The 19,455-nt window shown below is 38.4% G+C and overlaps 1 protein-coding gene and 1 pseudogene across 2 annotated transcripts in view; one reads left to right on the top strand and one right to left on the bottom strand.

The window, feature by feature from the left end:
• The window catches only part of AGTPBP1 (ATP/GTP binding carboxypeptidase 1), a 191,752-nt gene that overhangs the window by 11,681 nt on the left and 160,616 nt on the right, over nucleotides 1–19,455 (top strand). For both annotated transcript variants that reach the window (XM_040244800.1, XM_040244791.1), the window contains exon 2: nucleotides 19,100–19,164. Coding sequence is in view for 1 of the 2 variants with exons in the window: in XM_040244791.1 (XP_040100725.1) it covers nucleotides 19,133–19,164 (32 nt within the window). In the remaining variant the exon portion in view is untranslated. The remainder of the gene's footprint in view (nucleotides 1–19,099; nucleotides 19,165–19,455) is intronic.
• Nucleotides 17,282–17,676, bottom strand: LOC120852682 (annotated as a pseudogene).

The raw sequence follows: 19,455 nt of genomic DNA, 5'->3' as shown, positions 1-19,455 counted from the left end.
GTGTTTTTAAAGAAGATGCATAATGAAGAAAGGTAAAAGTTATAACCTTTTTATAAGTTTACTGTTATCCACAGGTTAAAACATCAACAAGCTAATCATCAAATGTCATATGTTTAAGGTAACTAAATGAAAATGTGTACCTTAATATTGTTAGTTAGAGTAGGTTAACATACACAGATGGACATGAGTTTGAGCAAGCTCGGGGAGTTGGTAATGGACAGGGAAGCTTGGTGTGCTGCAATCCATGAGGTTGCAGAGAGTCAAGACACAACTGAGCGACTGAACTGAACATACACACGCCATGTCCAGTGTATATGTTTGTCTCTTAATTTAAATGGTAGTAATCTCTATCTTCAATTCTTCGGTGCTCAGCCTTCTTCACAGTCCAACTGTCACATCCATACATGACCACAGTCCCTTGGACTGCAAGGAGATCCAACCAGTCCATTCTAAAGGAGATCAACCCTGGGATTTCTTTGGAAGGAACGATGCTAAAGCTGAAACTCCAGTACTTTCGCCACCTCATGCGAAGAGTTGACTCATTGGAAAAGACTCTGGTGCTGGGAGGGATTGGGAGCAGGAGGAGAAGGGGACGACTGAGGATGAGATGGCTGGATGGCATCACGGACTCGATGGACGTGAGTCTGAGTGAACTCCGGGAGTTGATGATGAACAGGGAGGCCTGGCGTGCTGCGATTCATGGGGTTGCAAAGAGTCGGACACGACTGAGTGACTGAACTGAACTGAATCTCTAACTTTCTAATGCTGGGCATATTACTTTTCTATCCTTTAAACAGCAGATAGTGTTTACCTTCTTCCTTTAAAGTTTCTTTTTCCTTTAATAAGGGAAAGGGGTATGATCATAGTTTTGGTGATCTTATTAAATAATCATGATTTGCAGTTTTCTATCACATTGACATAACTGGTGTGGGAGAACAGTGGTAGTTCACTTAAGTTCTTGAAATGTGATTTCTTCCTTTCAGATGATGAAACAATTAGTGCTGAAAAAAGATAATGCATTTGCAGCATACTTGTTTTCCCATTCCCCGTAGTAGAACCAGCTACCCAGGTCTTCTTTAACTGTAGTCCTTTCCTGTTGCCCACAACCTTTTCAGCAAGAACAACTATCTGGTATTTAATGCAAAGGTTATCACTGTTAATTAGAGCAGTGTTTCTCAAGTGTTTTTTTTTTTTTTTTTTATTCTCAAATGTTTTAAATAGTAGAAACTTTTTGTCTAATGATATCTTGTGGGGAGACCCTTTAGTAAACAGGGGCGTAAAATAATGAAGTTGTTCTGGTTGAATGGGAACTGGACCAAGTTGTTTAAGCAAGGGAAGTCAAAGGGGTCATATTTCCTCAGATTGTTTTTAAAAGATTTAGATGGGGCTTTGAAGTGTGAACAGTATATGGTTCTTGGCATTTTTCTTTTTTTAGCAGTTTGACTTGAAATAAATTTAAAACCATGTGTATAGAAGTATTTATATAATTAGAAGGTACAACTTTACCTTTGCTGTGTGTCAGAATTTCTTTTGTGGCATGTTTGTGGAATGAAAATGAGGACAGTGTACGTGTATGAACTTCTGATGTGTGTGTGCACATGCTTATTGACTTGGCTGATGTGCACTTGGTTGGCTGACTTGGCTTGATTCCAGGCTTAAGCCAGTGGGAACTGAGGGCTTCAGGTTTTAGATTCTTTAGGCTCTGGAACTAGTTCTAGCTGAGAACAAAAGATCAGGAAAGTCTCAAAAATTCAGAAGATCCAAATCTTTGTGTCCATTTATTGAGCTATCATATGCAAACTTGTTTACTTTTCTTTCTATGTGGGATATCTTCAGCAAGTTTATCTTGCTTGTATGATTTTCTACTGAGGCTAGATTCCCACATTTAATTTTAGTGTAAGCCACATTTAAATATATAAAAATCAACTTGTCCAGACACTTGCCCCAATTTAGGGAGTTATGTACTGTGGATTTTTATGTGATAGCATTGTGAAGCTTCCCACCTCTCCCCTAGACTTCTTTTGGGTATACTCAGAATACATCTCTCCTAGAGCCAGGTGGGTCTATAGTTTTGCTTTAGTGTAAAGGATATCATATTCCATCATGGGATGCAGGCACTGAGGTATAGAGAGTGTAAATCCCTAACCCTAATTTAGGAATGGTTGAATTATGAAAGTACCTGCAGGGATTAAGTTTGTATTATAATTAATTTTTATTAATTATTAATTTAGTTATTTTATTAATATAACAGTTTTATTGAGATATAACTCACCATACAATTTCACCAGTTAAATTATGCAATTCAGTGGATTTTAAAACATTCATAGAATTGTGCAACTATTACCACTGTCAATTTTAGAACATTTTTATTACCCCCCAAAAAAGCTCCCACACCCCTTTAGCCATTTCCTATACACCTCTCTCCATTTCTCATAGTCCTCAATGACCACTAATCTACTTTCTGTCTCTGTGGATTTACCTATCCTAAATATTTCATACAAATTGAATCATAAATTACGTGATCTTTCTTGACTGGCTTCTTGCACTTAACATAAATATTTTCAAGATTCATCCAGGTGGCACATAGAAGTACTTTGTTTCTTTTTGTCACTGAATAATGTTACATTCTGTGGATATACCACATTTTATTTATCCATCAGGGCACTGGGTTGTTTCCTTTCCTTTCCTATTTTTTTTTTTTAGTGAATAATGCTGCCATGAACATTTGTGTACAGGGTTTTGTATGGGTGTAGTTTCATTTTTTTGTATGTACCCAAAGATGGAATGACCGAGTCATCACGGCCACTTTATGTTTAGCTTTTTGAGGAACTGCTAGATTGTTTTCAAAGCAGCTGTTACTGTTTTACATTCTCAACTGCAGTGTATGAGGGTTCTAGTCTCTCCACATCCTTGTTAACACTTGTCATTATCTGTGTTCTTTATTATTGACATTCTGGTAGATGTGAAGTGGTATCTCACTGTAGACTAAGTTTTTAAAATAGTAGTTAGGCCTTACAGGAAAGATAGTACTCTAATATTACAATTGAAGTATATAATTGGCAGGCTTAGAAATATAATCTTCAGTAGCCATTCTTAACCCTGTCTATGTATAATCAGTATCACTTCCCAATTAAAATAATGATGTCATGAGTATTGTATGATCCCCTATCCCTTAGCAAAAAATTCTTTATCAAAAGAGAAACAGTGAAGACTCAATTGTAGAGAACAGAATCCACTTGATATGACTTAAGCAGACATGATTTATTTACCATGGCATACTAAATAGCTTAAAAAATTGTTGGTATGTATCACTCTGGGTCTAGTCAAGAGATAAAAGGGATGTAGTAACTTAATAGGGAAAGAGTAAAGAATTATAGACCACTTGATCCTAGCCAAAAGGCTGAGAAGTGGTGCTGGGAAAACTGGACAGCTCTAACACCATACACAAAAATAAACTTGAAATGGATCAAAGACCTAAATGTAAGGCCAGACATTGTAAAACCCCTAGAGGAAAACATAGGCAGGACAGAAGAAAACAGGCAGAACACTCATTGAAGGAATATCCTTTTTGATCTAATCAGAGTCAGATAGTAGGTATTTTGTATCTTTTAGAACAGGTGACCCTAACGGAAGCAGAAGATATTAAGAAGATGTGGCAAGAATACACAGAAGAACTGTACAAAAAAGATCTTCATGACCCAGATAATCACGATGGTGTGATCACTCACCTAGAGCCAGACATTCTGGAATGTGAAGTCAAGTGGGCCTTAGGAAGCATCACTATGAACAAAGCTAGTGGAGGTGATGGAATTCCAGTTGAGTTATTTCAAATCTTGGAAGATGATGCTGTGAAAGTGCTGCACTCAATATGCCAGCAAATTTGGAAAACTCAGCAGTGGCCACAGGACTGAAAAAGGTCAGTTTTTATCCCAATGCCAAAGAAAGGCAATACCAAAGAAGGCTCAAACTACTGCACAATTGCACTCATCTTACACGCTAGTAAAGTAATGCTCAAAATTCTCCAGTGACTTCAGCAATATGTGAACCGTGAACTTCCAGATATTCAAGCTGGTTTTAGAAAAGGCAGAGGAACCAGAGATCAAATTGCCAACATCCGCTGGATCATTGAAAATGCAAGAGAGTTCCAGAAAAACATCTATTTCTGCTTTATTGACTCTTCCAAAGCCTTTGACTGTGTTGACCACAACAAACTGTGGAAAATTCTGAAAGAGATGGGAATACTAGACCACCTGACCTGCCTCCTGAGAAATCTGTATGCAGGTCAAGGAGCAAGAGTTAGAACTGGACATGGAACACCAGACTGGTTCCAAATAGGAAAAGGAGTATGTCAAGGCTGTATATTGTCACCCTGCTTATTTAACTTATATGCAGAGTCCATCATGAGAAACACTGGGCTGGAGGACGCACAAGCTGGAACCAAGTTTGCTGAGAGAAATATCAACTTCAGGTATGCAGATGACACCGCCCTTATGGCAGAAAGTGAAGAAGAACTAAAGAGCCTCTTGATGAAAGTGAAAGAGGAAAGTGAAAAAGCTGGCTTAAAGCTAAACATTCAGAAAACTAAGATCATGGCATCTTGTCCCTTCACTTCATGGCAAATGGATGGGGAAACAGTGGAAACAGTGGCTGACTTTATTTTGGGGGGCTCTAAAATCACTGCAGATGGTGATTGCAGCCATGAAATTAAAAGACGCTTACTCCTTGGAAGGGAAGTTATGACCAACCTAGATAGCATATTCAAAAGCAGAGACATTACTTTGTCAACAAAGGTCCGTCTAGTCAAAGCTATGATTTTTTCATGTATGGATGTGAGAGTTGGACTATAAAGAAAGCTGAGTGCAGAAGAATTGATGCTTTTGAACTGTGGTGCTGGAGAAGACTCTTGAGAGTCCCTTGGACTGCAAGGAGATCCAAGCAGTCCATCCTAAAGGAGATCAGTCCTGGGTGTTCATTTGAAGGAGTGGTTTTGAAGCTGAAACTCCAATACTTTGGCCACTTGATGCGAAGAGCTGACTCATTTGAAAAGACCCTGATGCTGGGAAAGATTGAGGGCAGGAGGAGAAGGGGATGACAGAGGATGAGATGGTTGGATGGCATCACCGATTCAATGGATATGGGTTTTGGTGGACTCCGGGAGTTGGTGATGGACAGGGAGGCCTGCCTTTCTGCGATTCATGGGGTTGCAAAGAGTGAGACATGACTGAGTGACTGAACTGAACTGATCCTTCCTAGAATAATGAAAAATAAAACCAAAAATAAACAGGACCTAATTAAACGTAAGAGCATCTGCCCAGCAAAGGAAACCATAAACGAAATGAAAAGACAACCCACAGAATGGGAGAAGTTAGTTGCAAATGAAGTGACTGACAAGGGATTAATCTCTGAAACATGCAAACAGCTCATGCAGCTCTGTGTCCAAAAGACAAGCAACTCATATCAAAAAGTGAGCAGAAGATCTAAATAGACATTTCTTTGAAGAAGACATAACAGATGGCCAAAAAGCACATGAAAAGATGCTCAACATCGCTAATTATCAGAGAACTGCAAACAAAACTATATTGAAGTATTACCTCACACTAGTCAGAATGGCCATTATCAAAAAACCTACAGACAATAAATGCTAGAGTGGGTGTGGAGAAAAGGGAACCTTCCTACATCGGTACAACCACTATGGAGAACAGTATGGAGGTTTCTTAAAAAACTAAAAATAGAACTATCATATGATCACTCCTGGGCATCTATCCATAGAAAACCATCTTCTGAAGTGATATATATGTCCCAGTGTTCTGTGCAACTCTGTTTATAATAGCCAGGACCTGGAAGCAACCTAAATGTCTATCAACAGAGAGTTGGATAAAGAAGATGTGGTTCATATATACATATATACAATGGAATATTACTCAGCTGTAACAAAGAATGAAATACCACTTGGAGCTACACGCATGAGCCCAGAGATTATCATGCTAAGTAAATCAGACAAAGACAAATATCGTATGATACTGCTTATATGTGGAATCTAAAAAAGGGTACAAGTGAACTTATTTATAGAACAGAAATAGAGTCACAGATGTAGAAGACAAACTTATGGTTACCAGGGGGGAAAGAGGAGGAGGGATCAACTGGGAGACTGAGATTGACATATATGCACTATTATACATAAAATGGGCTTGCCAGGTGATGCTAGTGCTAAAGAACCCACCTGCCAATAAAGGAGTTGTAAGAGATACAGGTTCAATCCCTGGGTTGAGATGATCCCCTGGAGGAGGGCATGGCAACCCACTCCAGTATTCTTGCCTGGAGCATCCCATGGACAGAGGAGCCTGGTGGGCTACAGTCCATAGGGTAGCAAAGAGTCAGACATGACTGAAGCAACTTAGTATGCATGCACATATATAAAATGGATAGCTAATAAGGACCTACTGTATAGCACAGAGAACTCGACTCAATACTCTGTAATGACCTATATGGGAAAAGAATCTGAAAAAAGGGGGTATATGTCTAACTGATTTACTTTCTTGTACAGCAGAAACTAGCACAACATTGAAAATCAACTATATTCCAATAAAAAGTTAAAAAAAAGAAGTATTGACTATAACAGGGATAGGAGCAGCAAAGGATTTACCAGTAAGAAGTCAACAGACAATACAGGACTAGCTGATATAAAGAGCAGTTACCAGCCCTATGGCTCACTGAAGTCTAGATGTTGTTCAAGTAGCTAATTTGTGGTGCTAGAAGAATTTGCTGGGTATGTGCCTTCTTGGGTGCCAGGGAAAGCTGTTCCTGGGGAGATGACTTGTCAGAGGCACTCTGCTGCAAAATTGCATAACCTCCTGTTGGAGAATCTGCACTTGCTGCAGGAGACTGGTGCTGGAGAAGCCGTAGTTGTTGGAGTGGGTCTTGGAGAAGCCAAGCCTACTGCAGCCAAGTGGGCATGCCGGAACCAGGAACAGAATCCTTTACCCCTGCAGAGTCTTTTCAGTGCTGTCTTGACAAAGCTTAATATCTTGCCAGGTGGCAAAGAAATTAGTGCTTTAAGTGCATTAATCTGTTTTCAATACAGGCAAAAAGGGTGACTTTGGACAGGAGGGGCAATAACTCAATACCTTGGCACAGGTATTAAGAGCTTTATAGAATTGTTTAGACATTTAAAGAAAGAAACTCAAGGAGCAAACCTCCAAAACCTGATTTCTACACACAACTGAGAAACTCAGGAAATTATTGTCTTTTTGAGTAAGAGGCCTCTGGTCTAATTGTGAAATTGCCTCTAGATCTTTATTGCTGTCTTAAAATCGGAAAAATGTTGTTGTCTGGAGGCGCTGGTAGTCAGGAATTGTCTGCTAATACTTAACCAGCTCCAGAACCACACTGGACCTATTCTGGCCTGGACCAGCGCTGCCTACAAGAATCTGGACTAACCTTTCCCAATTTTTATACCCTGGAGGATCCATGAACTAATTTTCGGGTCTCAGGTTATAGCTGTGATATTAGTGTAAAAAGAAAGTTTAGATACAGTTATTGTCTGACTATCTCCTATTCACCTCCCTTCACTTCATTGGTGAAGGAGGGATCACCTGTCCTAAACTGTGCAAGATAGCTACTACCTGACCCTGATCAGGTGAGACTGACAGCAGTTTTTTTAGTCATATATACTCACAACCTAGGGGAATGGTACTTGGGAGTAGAGTGAATGTGATTGGTTTGTTTGAATAATCCTGAGGGCTAGCAGGGAACTGAAACTAGTTTTAGATTGAGGACTGAGAGGCATGCAGCTGGTTTAACTGATAGTGGACCTAGCTGGGTGAGGAGCCTTGCCCATTGGCTATGGCAAGACTGGGAGAACTTTTCTTAGGCATCTGGGGCCCTATGAGGCTCAAAGCTGTCAGAGCAGCCCTTCAAATTTTAGGCCTTTTGATACAGTACTCCAGGAATGATTGTTAATCCTTTTTTGATAGAGAATGATATTTTTATGCGTCTATTTATTTTGGCTGTCTAGTCTGTTCTTTTGTATAAATCTCTATCCCTCCAAATGATATAAACTCCTACATGAGTTAGTAATGCCGATAGGAAAAGAGACTTCTTTTTCTAAATTTCCCACTGTATTTTTTCTTTTTACTTTATTCAAAGTAGGCCTAGGAGTTTTACATCTTTTTACTCTATATTACTAAAATCTGGCTTATGGTATATGGCTTGTATAAGAGTTTTATTTTTCTTTATTTAAAGCAAATAAAAAAGACTTTAACCAATCTTACTTGAAAAATAAACAGGTAGTTAAACTTAGCTTACCATTCTGAAGCTAATCTGTTTCATTTCTGTGATTTTTAAAAATTCATATGGTAAAGATAATAATTTCTGTTAAATTGCAGGCTTTAGCTGAAATAGGATTTAATTTTTTTAAACTAGGCTTGGCAGTTTAAAAAATATTGTAAGCTCATTAAAAAAATCTTTTTATGTGGTCAAATATTGTGGTTTAAGATAAAATTTACCATTTTATTTTTAAGCTTAAAATTCAGTAGCATTAATAACTTTCATGATGTTATACAACAGTCACTACTATCTATTTCCAGAATTTGTCATCACTCTGTTATAGATACTCTGTAACTATTAAGCAGTAACTCTGTTCACTTTTGCCCCCAGCCCCTGGTAACCTAATATACTTTATATATCTATGAATTTGGATTTACAGATATTTTATATAAATGGAAGCTTGCAATATTGTTTGTTCTGACTTGTTTCACTTAGCATCATGTTTTTGAGGTTCATTCATATTGCAGCATGTGTTAGACCTTTATGCCTTTTAATGGCTAAATACTGTTCCATTGTGTGTATATACCATGTTTTATTTGTCCATTTATCTTTCGGTAGATACTTAGGTTTCTGCCTTTGGGTGTTGTGAACAATGCTGCCATGTACATTGATATATGATCATCTGATTCTGTGTTTTCAGTTCTTGTGGGTATATACCTAGGAGTAGAATTGCTGGGTCATGTGATAATTCTATATTTAGCTTTTTGAGGACCTGCCCAAATGTTTTTCATAGTGGTTGCTCCATTCCCACGAGTGATTTAGGAGGGTTTCAACTTATCCACATTCTTGAGAATACTTATTTACTGTTTTTTTCTTTATTATAGCCATCCTAGTGTGAGGTAATACTGTGATTTTGATTTGCATCTCCCTAATAACTAATGGCAGAAAGCGAAGAGGAACTAAAGAGCCTCTTGAAGGTAAAAGAGGAAAGTGAAAAAGCTGGCTTAAAACTCAGCATTCAAAAATCTGAGATCATGGCATCTGGTCCTATCACTTCATGGCAAATAGATAGGGAAAAAAATAAAAGCAGTGACAGACTTTATATTCTTGGGCTCCAAAATCAGTGCAGACAGTGACTGCAACTGTGAAATTAAAAGATGCTTGTAAGAAAAGCAATGACAAACCTGGACAGACAGGTTTGCTTTTTTAGACAAACCTAAAAAGCAGAGACATCACTTTGCTGACAAAGGTCCGTATAGTCAAAGCTGTAGTTTTTCCAGTAGTCATGTACGGATGTGAGAGTTGGACCATAAAGAAGGCTGAGCACCGAAGAATTGATACTTTCGAACTGTGGTGTTGGAGAAGACTCTTGAGAATCCCTTGGACTGCGAGGAGATCAAATTAGTCAATCCTAAAGGAAATCAGTCTTGAATATTCATTTGGAAGGATTGATGCTGGAGCTGACACTCCAATACTTTGGCCACCTGAAGTGAAAAACTGACTCATTGGAAAAGACCCTGATGCTGGGAAAGTTTGAAGGCAGGAGGAGAAGGGATGACAGGGGATGAGATGGTTGGATGGCATCACCTACTCAGTGGACATGAGTTTGAGTAAACTCTGGGAAATGGGGAAGGACAGGGAAGCCTGGTGCGCTGCAGTCCAGCAAACGCAAAGAGTTGGACATGACTGAGTGACTGAACAACAATAATAAATATCTTCTTTGGGAAAATGTTCATTCAGTTCAGTTGCTCAGTGGACTGTTTTTTTGTTGTTGAGTTGTAGGTGTTCTGTACATATTCTGGATAGTAAGCCCTTATCAGATATATAATTTGCAGATATTTTCTCTCATTCTTTATGTTATCTTTTTGCTTTCTTTATAATGTCATTTGAGGCACAGAAGTTTTAAAATTTGAAGTTCAATTTATCTTTATTTTTCTTTTGTTTCTTGTGCTTCTGTTGCTGTAACTGAGAATCTGTTGCCAAATTCTCTGTCATACAGATTTACTCCTATGTTTTCTTTTAAGAGTTTTAGCTGCTTATATTCCTGTTGTTGATTCACTGTGATGAATGTTGATTCATTTTTGTTTCCGGTGTGAGTAGGAATTCCACTTCATACTTTTGCCTGTGAAAATCCATTTGTCCCAGCAATAGAAGAGACTGCTTTTTTTTTTTTTTTTTCCCAGTCATGTGGACTTGGCACCCTTGTCAATAATCAGTCGGCCATAGATGTATATGTTTATTTCTAGACTTTCAGTTTTGTTCCATTGGTCTCTTTGTCTTTTTGCCAGTACCAGTGTAAATTGATTTTAACTAGTTTTCATTACAAGCATGAAAATTGACAGTGCAAATAGCAAAGTAATATTAAAAATGTAGCCTGTTAACAATTATATCAGAATTTTGAAAAACTTGTTTTGCCCTGACTGGCATAATGAGGTTCAAATATAGGTCCAGGAGTTATAAATGATTATATATATATATATATGTATACTGATTACTTCCTATTTTATAAAAAAGTTTTATACAATAAAGTTACTAGTTTTAAAAACTAAAAATAGTGGTTTATCTCTTTCATATGAAACTTGTTTTTGTTTTCTTTTGTTGAACTTGAAATAACTATTCACATTTCATCTTCAACCAATATGAGATGATTTCCTCCTTGCTCTTCATGCTTGTTAAATAGAAAATTCCATATACACATAAGAAATTGAAAACCAGCAGCAAAATGTTCATTACCCTTCTATGATTTGCAAGACACTACTCTTTGATAGAAATTTAGCACTTCTTATGGACAGAGCACGGAGAAGGCAATGGCACCCCACTCCAGTACTCTTGCCTGGAAAATCCTATGGATGGAGGAGCCTGGTAGGCTGCAGTCCATGGGGTCGCTAAGAGTTGGATAGACTGAGTGACTTCACTTTCACTTTTCACTTTCATGCATTGGAGAAGGAAATGGCAACCCACTCCAGTGTTCTTGCCTGGAGAATCCCAGGGACGGGGGAGCCTGGTGGGCTGCTGTCCATGGGGTCGCACAGAGTTGGACATGATTGAAGTGACTTAGCAGCAGTAGCAGGGACAGAGCAGGTAAGTCTCATCTTGAGTTTATAGTCACACTACAGTGCACAAAAATTCTTCCTCCTCAGTCAAGTTCTCAGAATAAGCAGATGATTGAGAGAAAGGGCCTCTCATTTCATCTTATATATATTTGAAAAGAAAGAGAAAATCCCGTTCAGTTTTATTTTCTAATTTTATTCCTCTAGGTCAGCAAGATTTGAAATTTGTTGATACCCCTTTTCACTCTCAAGTCCAAAGCGGCAATAAGAACATCTTTTGATATCCTTTTGTCATTTGAATTTTTCCCCCAAGAATCTTAAATTGTGTGCTTAGTTGCTCAGTTGTGTCCGACCCAGTGTGACCCCATGGACTGTAGCCTGCCAGGCTCCTTTGTCCATGGGGACTCTCCAGGCAAGAATACAGGAGTGGCCTGCCATACCCTCCTTCAGGGGATCTTAACAACCCAGGGATTGAACCCAGGTCTCCTCCATTGCGGGTGGATTCTTTACTGACTGAGCCGCCAGGGAAGCCCAAGAATCTTATTACTTGAAGTCAAAATGCTTTCTGTAGGTCTTGCAGAGAGTAGTGGTTGATTTGTTTCATATGGTAACAAATGTTTGCTAATTTGGCTAGTTGCAGTAGCCATTCTTCTTCCTGAGTGCTCAGTGGAATCTGGCCTACTGTGTTTGTGAAAGTACCCCTGCAATTCACCACTCAGCTCTGACATACGTTCGAGAACTCTTCATCCGCCAAGCCTCTGGATGTCTTAAGAGAACGTTTTCATTTCATCCCTCAGAGCTTTTGATTTACTATCTCTTCTCTGTGAAGAAAACACTGTGTTAAAAAGTCAGGTTTTTTTCTTGGAGAGACTGGGGTTGTTAAACAAGAGTAGCACATCCTCACATGGAGCCAGCTATTGGAACATTTTCAGCACAGATGCCAACAAAGTTCTTCCAAGATGGACCTTTTGTTTCTAGACAGGAGGATAAAACATCAGCTATCCTGTCTTTTTCTGTCTTTGGGCAACATTCTTTGGCAAAAAAAAACATTATTTATTAATTTGGCTGCATCGGGTCTTTGTGCCACGTGGGCTCTCTGTTGCGCCTCACAGGCTTCTCTCTAATTGTGCAGGTGGGCTCCAGAGCACATAGGCTTAGTTGCCCCGTGGCATATGTGATCTTAGTTCCCCAACCATGGATTGAACTTGAGTCTCCTGTGTTGAAAGACAGTTTTAACCACTGGACCACCAGGGAAGTCCCACAAAAAAAAATGTTTTCTTGATTTCATCATTCAGTCTGGACAGGAAAACTTTTCTATTTATCATGTGGGTCTTTAATATCACATGACATGTCAATACATTGACTTACTGTTATTATACTGTCGAACTTTAAAATTTTCTCTTACTACATCTCATGTAAAGTATTTCATTTGGCATAACTTTACATTCTGGACATACTGGGTTCTCAGCAATTGGGGTGACTTTCCTTTTGCTAATCAGTGAAACTCTGCTGCTGTATCACTTGCTACTTTAGCCTTTTCATTGCATGTAATTTTTTTTAACCCAAAGCGTTATTGTGTTTGTTTGGAGATCTCATTAGTACCTTTAATGTGTCAAACTACTATAATTTCAGCTGTATGTTTTGAATATTGCTAGAGCCATTGGCAGCCCACTCCAGTACTCTTGCCTGGAAAATCCATGGACAGAGGAGCCTGGTAGGCTGCAGTCCATGGGGTCACTACGAGCCGGACACGACTGAGCGACTTCACTTTAACTTTTCACTTTCATGCATTGGAGAAGGAAATGGCAACCCACTCCAGTGTTCTTACCTAGAGAATCCCAGGGATAGGGGAGCCTGGTGGGCTGCCGTCTATGGGGTTGCACAGAGTCGGACACGACTGACGCGACTTAGCAGCAGCAGCAGAGCCATTACTGCACTTGAAACATTTCCCACACAGAATGGAATACTATATTCCATTGTATAAATCTATTGATAAGTAGTTTTCAATACAAGGATGTGTTTTTTTATGTGTGTCTCTTGTTGCACTAATTTAGTGAAATGACTTGGAGGATACAATTCTTCATTGCTAATCTTACCAGAATTGTCCACTGATCCTCCTTTCATACCCCAGCCTCAAAACTTGCCACATTGGATTATCAGGCATATTTGTAAATTACAAATGTTAATGTCTAAAACGTAAGGACATACTAAACAACTAAATGAGAAAGTCACAAAAAGTCCAAACATTTCACAATGTAAGTCCCTTATAATTTATTCAGTTCACAGTTTGGAATGTTCATCCCAATAGCAAAGTGTTAGGAATGGGTGCATCTGGATATACAATTTTTTTCATTAATATTAAAATTTCCCTCCAGTTTTTCATTACAGTTGTAGAACCGTTGCTCCTGTGAGGCAGTTGATAGTGCATAACGGGCGTTTAGGGGAGGTAATTTGAGGAAGGGGCTGATACTCATTAGCCCATTACCTTCTCCATGTGCCATGCAATCTCCAGTTATCACAGCCAACTCTAGCCAAATATACATGGTCCTTCTGTGTACTAGCACACACAGATGATATGAAATAAAATCATTAATTAGCTGTCACTCCTTGGTGCACAAAAGTAAAAGAGAAGGCAAAAAGAACCCCTTGTGTTCCATTTTGAACTCTCAAAGAATTCTAGCAACAACTTGTGGACCCCACTTTGAGAAACCCTGGACAAGGCTTTGGAATCTCTGTATACACTGCTGTAGAACAAAGCATGTCTAAGTTGGTACTTCACTGTGGGGTCAGGTGGCATTTGTGTGACTTTCAGTCTAACAAATTTCATAAACAGTGAAATTGAGTTTGGTGGGTATAAAAACATCTGGAACCTAACTGCAGTGGAAACACTTTTTTTTTTTAAGCTTTCCTGTACTACATTCCTGTAGCATAGGAAGGCATGCTAGAGAGAAGTTAGTGTATATACTGTGTGCCACTATACCATATCCACCATATTATTGAGTTTTTAAAAATGAAGACTTCTTGCTCATTTGTGTAGTAAAGTTGTCTCAAAACAAGTCCTTAAAGCATTTGTTTGTTCATTCAGAAATCTATTTACCACCTGCAATGTACTGGCACTGTACGAGGTACTTGGGGGATGGTGAGCAAAGCAGAGATTTCTGCTCTTATTGAACTTTAGTTCAGTGGAGAGAAATAAATAATAAATATCAATAGTACACATAATTAAATTGCCTAGTTTACAAGGTGATTAAAAAGAGTTGCACCAAGATATTAGGTATTAAACTGTATGACTTATGTGTTTATATCAAGAGCCTTGGGTTTCTGCCTCTTTTCCTCAAAACCTTGAGGAAATAAAAGAACTTATTTTGGCTGCTTTTGTAGCTACCAGTAGTGATAAGCTGTTGAGGGTCTGGGATGAATTAGATTACAGGATTGATGTATGTGATGTGATGGGGGCATATGTTGGAGATTTGTAAGTACAGGAAAATAAACTACTCCTTTAAGAATTTGTTTTGACACCTGTTCATATATATGTAATCAGTTATTGAGTACAGTTTTCAAAGAGTTCTGTTACTTTTGAATCATCCTGTCATAGAAGGCTGTAAGTGCTCTGGGAAAAGAGAAAAGTAGATTGAGATAAGGGGTGATGGGTATGCTGGTGTCTGGAGCTGTTTTACAGTATTAACTAGGATGGTTGGGATAGGCTTTATTGAAAAGGTGATTGTGTTTTTTGAAAAGGTGATTCTTGAGCAAAGGAAATTTGGGAGTTGGTTAGTCATTGGGCTATCTGGCAGAACATTTCAGGCAAAATAAACAGCTTGGGCAAAGACAGTAAGGTGAGAGTGAGCCTGGCATGCTGGTGGAAAGCATGGAGGCCCAGCCAGTGCATCCAGAACAATGTGAGGAAGAGGAGTTGTAGGCAAGTTACAGAGAGAAGGGCTGGGGCATTCCTTTAGGACCCCTAATGTCATGTAAATATTTGGGCAGCACCCACTGGGCTTTGAGCAGAGTGATGACAAGATTTATCTGCATTTTTTCCCCCTCTTTTCTCCAGGCTTTTAAAAGGATCAGTCAAGGTGTTGAGTTGAAAATAGACTGTAGGAGCCATACATAGAAGGGGGACGAATAGGGACAGTGGCCCACCATGGTAGTATTGATAGATGTGGAGAAGTGATTGGAGTCTGGATATATTTTGAGAGTAGAATTGTCAGGAATTCCTGAAGGGTTGGATGTGGGGTATAAAACAGGAGTCAAGAAGGACACTAAGGTTTTGGACTGAAGAATTGCAGAGTGAGAATTGTCTCTTAAATACATTTGAGGAAAGGGAAAGGAAAGTCAGGAGATTAGTTTTGGATATGTTAAGTTTGTGATATTATTAGAGAGCCAAGTGGAGATGTTGAGTAGTCATGAGACTGGATGAGATCATCAGCGAAGAGAGTGGATTTGAAAAGGCCAAGGACTGAGCCCTAGGGCATTCTAGTAAAGGAAATTTAAGAAAGAATAGCAGTGAGTAGGCAGAAAACAAACTACGGCTATATAATAAAGTATTTATAAGAAGGCGTGATCAGTTATATTAAATGATCTCCTTGGAAGTACTTTCTTTGGCCATACACAATTGAAGCTGTGTAGCCATTAATGTTAAATAAATGAATTTTGAGATTGCAGTGATTTTCATTATCTTTTTAAAGTTATTCATGTAATAGAAATCCATGTTTTCTAATATTTTAAAAATATAGCAAAATGTGGTAGTTTATATTAATTACACATGTAATCAAATGACATAGAACTAGAAACACATGTTGTATGAATGTCAGACTCCTGGCTTTGACACTGTGCTAGAGTTAGCATGAAATGTCATGTAACCATTGGGAGAAACTGAGAGGGATCCCGGGACCCCCCCATCTTCTCGTGGAGGAAGAGACACCCAGAGATCTCCCCTGGCGCTTCCCCCGTGCCACAGTACAGTGAGAAGATGGGGGTCTCTGAACCACATACCCAGTTCTCACCAGACATCGTAACCGCCTGCACCTTGATCTTGGACTTTACAGCCTCTCTTGCATAAGGTCTCAGCGTCTGGCTTTGTCACAGTTGTTTGGCAAAACCACAGACTTCGTGAGATGCAACGTTTTGGCTTCTAGGTTCCTGCCCTTTCTATTACACCATACTGTAATGAACACAAACTTCCACAGCAAAAAGAAGGCTTTTCCTTTTCTCTGAAGCACTCTGGCCTCAGGATTCAGCAAGAAAAAGTGGCTGTAAAGGACATATTTGCTTAGTGAAGTACACTTTTTTCCCTTCTTTCATGTTTCTTTTTGTTTTTCTCTTCAATAGTTGCTTGACTTAACATCCTTCTGTTGGCCCTATACAACGAAAATACAAACTAACTGAGAATAGAAAAAAATGGTTGAAGCATTAAATGTACAAATTACAAATCTGTTCCAGATATACTTCCATTAAATAAAATACCCTTTTCAGTATAGATTTATAGTGAATGACTGTGCATTCTTGGAAGCTTCAAGACATCTATGAAAGGGCTGAGAATTTACATTGGATCACAATTTGTACTAGATTTCTTATCGCTGATCTATGAGCTGTGCTAAGCATGTCATTAGTGTCATTTGTGCAGGGAACTAATTTTGTTTGGGTAAAGGGTGAGAAGCAAGCTCTAGTCTCAATTATGACTTCATTATGACTTTTCAGGAATCTTAGCAGCAGTGTATTTAGTACAGTTTCAGAAAAGGAAATATGTTAAGGTTAAGGAGGCAACTCTTTGGCACTTCAGACATCTTTTTTTTTTTTTTCTTTTCTTTACTGTATATATGTAGAACGCTCCATCTACAATGAGCAGTTGTGAAGAGGTTCTTCCTCAGGATAACATGGTCACAGACTTGGATGACCCAGAGGAGCAGAGAGAAGCTCAAGGACTGGGGAGGAGGGCTTCCTCTTGATTTAAGTTGGAGACAAACTTACGACACAGTCTGTGGGCCTGCAGCCTTCTCCTCCTGTCTTCTGTCATAATTCTTCATGTAGTCTTCAACTTCATTGCCCAGGTCCTCCTTGTCCCACAAATGATGTTTTGTTCTGCAGCTTCAGTATTCAGGGGAGCATCAGAATTCAGAGGATCGGTAAACAGAGTTTAATCCCCAAACAACATCCTTCCGTGTCCTCAGGGGAGCCCATCCAGTGCCATCAACCGAATGCTCTCTGTAAGCTTAGACATATGGTTTGGCTTCATGTTCTGCAACCTCTTTAACAGTCTGTCTCTCACAGCAGCCCTCTGAGCAGAGCTGGAGGTGATGGCTGGTGTCTGGAACCCTGTGAGATCCTCATCCTGCTTCATTATGCTTGCCTGTGTCAGCATTATTGCTCCCTTTACCCTGGGCATCACAGACAGGCAAGACAAGGCCCTTCAGCTTGTGAGATGGGCTTGCTGTTAATGTAGTTTAGAGAAAATCATACTACTTAAGTAGCTTAATTCTGTTTATGGCAACAACGGTGCTTTTGAAAACATGTAAGATTCCCCCCACCTTTGGATGTATGATTCTTAATTAATTTGGAAATCAGAAAAAGTTACTTTTGACTTTGTGGGCATTAAAAAAAGTCAGTTAAAAGAAGGAGTAGTTAGCATTTAAAAATTTCTTATCTACTTTAAAAACAGCCTATGTAATTTTTGTAGATAATCCTAAATATATTTCCTCTCTTATAATTGAGTTTAAAAAAAAGGAAAAAAAGTCATGTTTAGTTAAAGGAGAAGTTCTTTGTTACTGTAGTAAAACGCCCAGAATATCTATGTCTTCTAAATCTACTATATTAAACAATTTGAAGTCTCTTTTTTGGGGGGCATGTTTGTTTTACTTTAAATATAGCATTACTAAACATTGCATAGGGATGTAACTTGTTGAATTGACAATAGTTTTTAAACTTCTTGTTTAAAAATGCCACAAAATTCCTGCTTCAGTAATAAGCATTGATATGTAAAATTAAAAGATATCCGGGTCTTTTTTTGGGTGAATAGTTGTAAAATAAATCTGAAAAATTATAAAAATTGTGAATAGAGATTTAGGGTTTTAAATCTCTTTTCCCTCTTGCCCTCCAAACCCAGGGTGGTAACTACTTCTGCAGTTGTTTATCTTGAGCCTCCCTAGGCTTCCTCTATAGCTTGCCAGCCTTGCAACATCTGTGTAACCAACTCCTATTTTAGATCCCTTATATTAAAAAAGATATAAGGTTTTAAAATATATAATATGTACATTCCAAAGATGAAACCTCTGTTGGTTGAAGGAAAATATGTGTAAATATATTAAATGAGATGAGAGATTTTTGAGAAGATTTTGCTCTATCTAAACAATTTGTTGTTAATTAAAATGTTTTCATACAGAAATAATCATACATATTTACCAGCGTTTGACTGTTGTGTGAATGGTGGACAATACATTGATCATAGGATTGGTTTGAATATTTTAAGGTGTAGTATTAGAACAGGAAGGCTAATTTGAATTGTCTCAAAAGAAATCTTGGCTCTATGGTATAAATTATGTTTTTACACTTTTGTAGCACTTGGAGTTTTGATAACCTTGTACTGACTGATTGTAAGTGGTTTAATAGGCACACCTTGTACTTTGAAGTGACCTGCCAGAAGCATGTAAAACTCAAACATTCTCCTGTGGTTTCCAGTCTTATCTTGTGTTGCCCATAATAAAAACTATCAGTTGTATGACTTTTATGACATCTAATATATAGAAAACAAAGCTGTGTGTTTAATATCAGTATTTTTTTCTTTTTAGATTATCTGCAATGGTGAAATGAAGTAATTCAAGATGAGCAAGTTAAAAGTGATACCAGAGAAAAGGTATTGTAATTTTAAATACCAGTATGTATAAATTATAGACATAATACGTGAAGTGATTGTATGAACCTTTTTACCTTAAAATATATTTGTTTAAATGCAGCATCATATATTTATGTTATTTTGTGAATATTTATTACTGTTTAACTTTTCATTTAAAGCAGGAGTCAGCAAACTTGACACATGGGCCGAATCTGACCTACTGCTTGTTTTTGTGTGGCCTGAGTGGGTTTACATCTCTAAATGGTTGGGAATAAAAATAAAAATGTGAACATATGAAAGTCAAATTTCAGT

The sequence above is a fragment of the Oryx dammah genome, unplaced genomic scaffold, assembly GCF_014754425.2.
Source record: "Oryx dammah isolate SB20612 unplaced genomic scaffold, SCBI_Odam_1.1 HiC_scaffold_1, whole genome shotgun sequence".
Taxonomy (NCBI): Eukaryota; Metazoa; Chordata; class Mammalia; order Artiodactyla; family Bovidae; genus Oryx; species Oryx dammah.
Note: the sequence above shows the minus strand (reverse complement) of the source record. Positions and strands in the feature narration are given on the sequence as shown.